Source organism: Gymnoscopelus braueri (assembly GCF_963280865.1).
Source record: "Gymnoscopelus braueri genome assembly, chromosome: 18".
NCBI classification, from domain to species: domain Eukaryota; kingdom Metazoa; phylum Chordata; class Actinopteri; order Myctophiformes; family Myctophidae; genus Gymnoscopelus; species Gymnoscopelus braueri.
The window spans coordinates 33,991,224-33,997,159 of record NC_137618.1 but is presented as its reverse complement, the minus strand read 5'-3'; the positions used below and the strand labels follow the sequence as shown (position 1 = coordinate 33,997,159).

The following is a 5,936-nucleotide window of genomic DNA, read 5'->3' as shown; positions in this document are numbered from 1 at the left end:
CAGGCCTTTCACTTGTAACAGAGTACTTCTACATTGTGGTATTGATACTTTTACATAAGCAAAAAAAATCAGTACTTTTTCCACCATTGCTAACTGGCATAGCAGTGGCGGCCATTTTGTGGTGCAACAGATAGAAAACCCATACATTTTCCCATAGAGATTTCTGAAAATATTTATAAATTATTTTATGCCTGGAACCAAGTCATAGGCTCCTGATGAATCATGACCATAAAACATTTGATTCTGTGTCAAAAAATATTTGAAAACTGCAAAAAGGGTATTTATTAAATGTAGTATAATATAATTAGATATTCAATGTCTTTTTTAACAGAATCAAATGTTTTCTGGTTTTTAAGAAAATAGCTAGTCATACAACAACGTATATAGTGGTTATATTAGCCTTTTCCACCATAAAACATTAATTGTTGAATGTTACAAATTAACAGATTGTCTCTATCCATTCTGTTGTCTCCCCAGGCAGAGCCTATGCTGTACCCGATGCTCTGGCCTAGCTGTAGAATACAACTCTCATAGACGTATTTATGAATCATAAATACGTCTACGAGAGTTGTATTCTACAGCTAGCTCTTGCCAATGGCCGGAATTGTGGCTGTGATTGGTGCTGTAGTGGATGTTCACTTTGATGAGTCTGCCTCCCATTCTCAATGCCCTGGAGGTGCTTGGACGGGACAGCAGACTGGTTCTGGAGGTTGCCCAGCATCTGGGTGAGTCGGATGAATCAGCTGTCACTTTCTTACGTGCTTTTGTACCATCACATGCTATATCTACTGTACTTTTTTCTCCTTGCCCTGTAACTTGTTCTTAACTGCTGTACTGTCTTTGGCGCCTGAATTTACCTCACAGGATCAATAAACGTCTTATCTAATCTTGTCTTATCTTATCATAATTGCACATTGTTTGCATGTATGCTTTTTTAATATTCTGCATAGTCAAGATTCAGTTTGCAAAATCTTTGCACAACAGATACCTACGTCATAATTGTTGGATTTCATTTTTCCTTTCATATACTGAATATAAACCTGTACTGTATAATAATCAGAGGTTGCGTTAGTCCGGTAATTGCCGGTTTTTACCATTTTTTATGGCCAAGACCTCTCTCTCTCTCTCTCTCTACCCCTCTCTCTCATATATTCAACTTTCCCTAAGTTGATTGTGGCCTAATACAGCCTAGATAATTAATCTCCTTATGCAAAATGTAGCTGTAATTATTTCTATATCCTACTCCTTTTACATTCAAATCGTTTTCAGTCCAAAATATAATGCTTTAACTGTTATTATTGGCTACGTTTATGCACCTGCTTGTCATTCATGCATTAAAAATGGGGATCATGTCTGTTATTCTCATCAGATGGCCGATAAATTGTAATCAGTTTAAAATCCTATAGGATGATGTGATGAGGGGTGAGGTGAAGAAGGAGCAAGGGGACAAAGGGTGATGTGATCAAGATGAGGTGAAGGGGCAAGGGGACATTACAATACAGAGCACATTTATATGACTATGCTGCTCTTCTTTTGAGACATTTACGTAGATCGTGTCAAAGGTCATGTCTCACCTAGACAAAGGATCTGAAACAAATTTTTACCTGATGGTCAAGATTAAATTTATCCCCATATCAAACAGGCAGTCTCTATTAGCTCAATGGAAAAATGTCAGCACTTGCACAGAGGAAACCGGGTTCAAATCCGGGGTAGAAGACTAGAAGAGGAAAGTTACATAGTGAAGCTTTAAAGAAATGTTGTGCAAATATAAAAGGGTAGATAACCAAGTGAGACTTTATAGGAAAACATACCAGTGCTGCATCCTGTGTGTTGATAAGGAAGACCAACCAACTAAAGAATAAGAATGCAGTGATGAGTCCTATAGGCAGAGTTAGAGATGAATCTCAAAGCAGCATGATATATAGATGTTCAAGTTTGGCTAGTGTGGTAGGACAACCAAATCTATAAACAGTATCACCATAATCAAGTTAGGCAGGTAAATGTGTTTTGTTTCAACAGTTTGATAATAAACTTTTGTCATGGTGGCACTGGTGTATGGGCAAATGAATTAACTCCCGGGTGCCCGTGCCATAGTTGCTCCTATAGGTCATATTTCCGCGATCAAGAAGTACAGCATGTGCTTCTCTTCATTGACAACATCTTCAAGTTCACCCAGGCTGGATCAGAGGTCAGCACTGCTGTGGGGAATGTTATTTTATTGACACTCAGGTCAGGGAAATAACACGTGCTTGCTGGTAAATTACAAAATTAACCAGTGCTTTTACTATACTGGCGAATTATTTTAATTTGCAAGAATAGACTAGCACCTCACAGCCCTATTTACCAGCTATAGAGAAGATGTATGCCGTGTTCAGACTACCAGCGACAAAGCTACAAAATGGCCAAGCGTGGTCAGATACATTGTCACTGAGTCGCCGTTGAAGTGTCACAATAGACCTACAAGCTCACAATGTGTCGCAATGCAAAGCATTGTGAGCTTGTAGATCTGCTACTTCTGAAACTTTGTTTTTACCTATAATGACATGCTTAAAAAATAGTAATGGGGTTAAGTAAGTGTCTGTGGGTTTTAGAAATATTTAACAGGAGCTTGTGACTTGGGAGCTTGGGAGAGCAGGTTCTTTTTTCCATTTCCTGAAAAAGTAACTATTTCGGACATGCAAGGTTTCTTTTTTTCTGTTTATTATTTATCTGTTTATTGCAATTATTCCTTATATAAAGGTATTTTCAAGAATAATAACACACACAGGACTTAACAGAAAAAATATATACCACATAACAAAGGGCTACACGAACAATATCACATCACAAACATATTTGACAGGTATAGACAAATGACACTAGGGGGCAGCACAACACTGTGCTCACTCACTTCAACTCATAAAGCAGATCAATAATGGGTAACCCAATTTTCTGGAATAAGGGCTCCTTATTTGACAGGGTAAATCTTATTCTTTCCAGATGCAACACACCTCCCAGCTCCTTTAACATGCAAGGTTTCTGTCTGACAGTGATGACATGTGGCGGATCTTATGATTCAAATAATTAAACCCCCTCTAGTCTAGACTTAGTAAACTGGACCTGAGTCCAAACCAAATCTCTGAGTCTTCACCAAAAATAGCCAATCTACAAGCTCACAATGCGACGTGTTTTTAGCTTGTAGATCAGTTATCTTTGGTAAGTGGTTAATGTTTTTTTCCCCCTTTCACTTTCACGTGTCTGCACTGTTGGGTCGTATTCCATCTGCTGTGGGTTACCAAACCCTGGTAGCTATACAACCCAAGGTTATACCAAAATTCAACATTACTTTAAAACAACTAATTCCCTCAACAGGCCATCTACTGTATAGTGCCTGCTGTGGACCCTCTAGATTCCACCTCCCGTATAATGAACCCCAACATTGTTGGTGCTGAACACTACGATTTGGCTCGTGGTGTACAGAAGATTCTTCAGGTAAGCGTTAACTTAGGCTATATCACAACTCACAAACTAAACAATCATCTCTGAGCGTATTGTTTTATAATTATCCATTGCTTTTCTTGTAGGATTACAAGCCCTTACAGGATATCATTGCTATTTTTGGCATGGATGAGTTGTCGGAAGAGGACAAGTTGACTGTAGCTCGTGCTCGCAAGATCCAGCGTTTCTTGTCTCAGCCTTTCCAGGTGGCAGAAGTCTTTACTGGCCATTTGGGCAAGCTGGTGACCCTTAAAGAAACAAGCAAAGGCTTCCAGAGCATTCTAGCAGGTAAAGCACAGTTCTGATTGTAAAAACATTTTAAAAGAGGGATTCAAATATCTTATAAATATTTGTCAGTCTTCTTAATTATTACTGAAAGCAGCAAGATTCAAGACCCTCAATTTGTATGTAAAGAAAGTAAAGGGGTAAATATACAAATTTTATTGCCAGATAAGCTACATTGCTGAGTAAAAGGCTTGTCTTCAGCCAATCATGTGGCGTAGCTTGATGTTTAGCTCCTTTTCCTGTTTAAGAAGATTGGAGCAGTGTTGTCTGTAGGCTTCAAAATCCTATGAAATATAATAGAGGAAAACTGTTGTATGAGTATGTTGTTAGCCCTGTGACACAGCAATGACAATGTCAACTGTTTTCATATTTAAACAAACCTGTTTGAGCTTCTCGTGTATCTTAATGGATTCATCAAGAGCACGCTGGAGGTTCTTCACTTTCTGATTTTCATTCACAGTGGCTTCGTCCTGTAAAAATCTTAAGGAGGGACAAAGTGGATATTGAAGAAGATGGTTACTCAACTTTTGTGTGGCGATTTTCCTCTTGAGCAGTCTTGCTGTAAACAGTGTGAGTTGAGGCTGGGGGCTTTGTGTTGGATTGAAGTGTTTGTGTTAATCATTTGAAATATGCTTTAAGCAGGAGTAGACATGCATGCAATGGTGCACATCAGTTTGCTCCAGTTTGTCCATGGAAGTGATTCACAAAGTATCAGCACTCCCAATTTGAAAATTAGTTTTTATTAATATTAACTGCAAAATACCAGCATCAGCGCAACAGATTTGACAATGGTGCAGCACTGCTAGCTAGCTTTGTAGAGGAAACACTGTGGTCAACTAATGTTCCTACCTGTCTTTTGATTTGACCCTCACTTGTTGTTCTTTACATTTTGTCTCCAGCTGCAGAATTTCTTCCTGTTTGTCCTGCCATATGGGGAAAATGCATGAACAGATTGACATTTTAAATTACAGTAAAGATCTGTGAGGAAGATCTATGTAAATTACCTGTATTATTTTTCCTCTTTCAATTGATAGATTCAAGAATTTATCCTTGTCTTTAGTGAGGTTGGTTTGAATTTCTTTCATTCTGGTCTCCCCCAAATGATGATCATTATCTGCTTCTTGTAGATGTAGCTTCAGCTCTGACCAGTGAGAGATAAACGTAAATTACCACTTGCTTATTAATAAGTAAGTAGGCCTACTATGGATCATTGAGATAAAGAAAAAAACAACTTTACCTTCACACATATTCACAGCATCCTTAACCTGTTGCTGAGCATCATGTAATTCATCAAGTAGTGAGGTTTCCTTGAATTGATGGGTGGTCATTTGTTCAGTGAGTTTTGTCTGCCATGCTGCTATTTCTTTCCTAATAAATTGAAAATATATAGTGATCAAATAATATAACCCAGATACCTTTACAGGAAATATACATAATTGAATTATAGTAAAGAGATCATGTTCTTACCCATATAGATCTTCCATGGTTTTCTGTTTCTCTGTGAGTTGCCTAACCTCTTCTGTAAGTTTATCAATAACTGCCTGTTTATCTAGTAGTTTTTGGGAGAAAAGTGTCTCATTTTCAGTTCGTAGTTGTTCGTTCTCCTGTCTGAGCTGGGCATTCTGCCGTTTGTATTCGTCCTTGAAAACAATAATCTCTTGATGGTTGTCAGCTAGCTCCATAAATCTTTTCTCTAACCCTGCTGATTTCTTCTTTTCAAATTCTAACATGTCTTCCAACTCTGTATTGATTTTCTGCAGTCCTTGACAATGAATAAGCATACTGTCTGCCTTTTGTTTCAGTATGCAGATTAAACTGGATTGCTCCTCTATTCTTGACCGCAGAAGCCTTGCATCTGTTTTCTCCTCTGGGGTAAACCCACACAGTTTATCCAGTGAACCCTGGAGGCAGTCTATGTCCTGCACAATGGAAAAATAATATATATTTTTTAAATATTTTATTAAGCAACCAGTCAAAATAGCTCATATTATAACATTAACCAAATAAAGGTTATAGGATAGTGATCTGGTAGGTTAGGGTAGTGATTATGGCACAATGATCATAAACTGTAACTGCAGATCAGTGAGTGAAGTGTGATTTATCAAAGTTCATACCTCTTTAGTGTCACTAATAATCTTCATGAGGTTTTTTGAAGCTTTCTGCAACGAGGCCAT

At 38.0% G+C, this 5,936-nt stretch overlaps 1 protein-coding gene across 1 annotated transcript; it reads right to left on the bottom strand.

Moving 5' to 3' along the window:
* Positions 1–3,959: 3,959 nt before the first annotated feature.
* Positions 3,960–5,936, bottom strand: LOC308073332 (coiled-coil domain-containing protein 89; the record flags this gene model as incomplete). Its single annotated transcript, XM_080412207.1, has 6 exons — positions 3,960–4,046; positions 4,143–4,242; positions 4,612–4,685; positions 4,767–4,901; positions 5,277–5,681; positions 5,877–5,936. The coding sequence occupies 6 exons, from the start codon at positions 5,934–5,936 to the stop codon at positions 3,960–3,962; spliced, it is 861 nt and encodes a 286-aa protein (XP_080268333.1).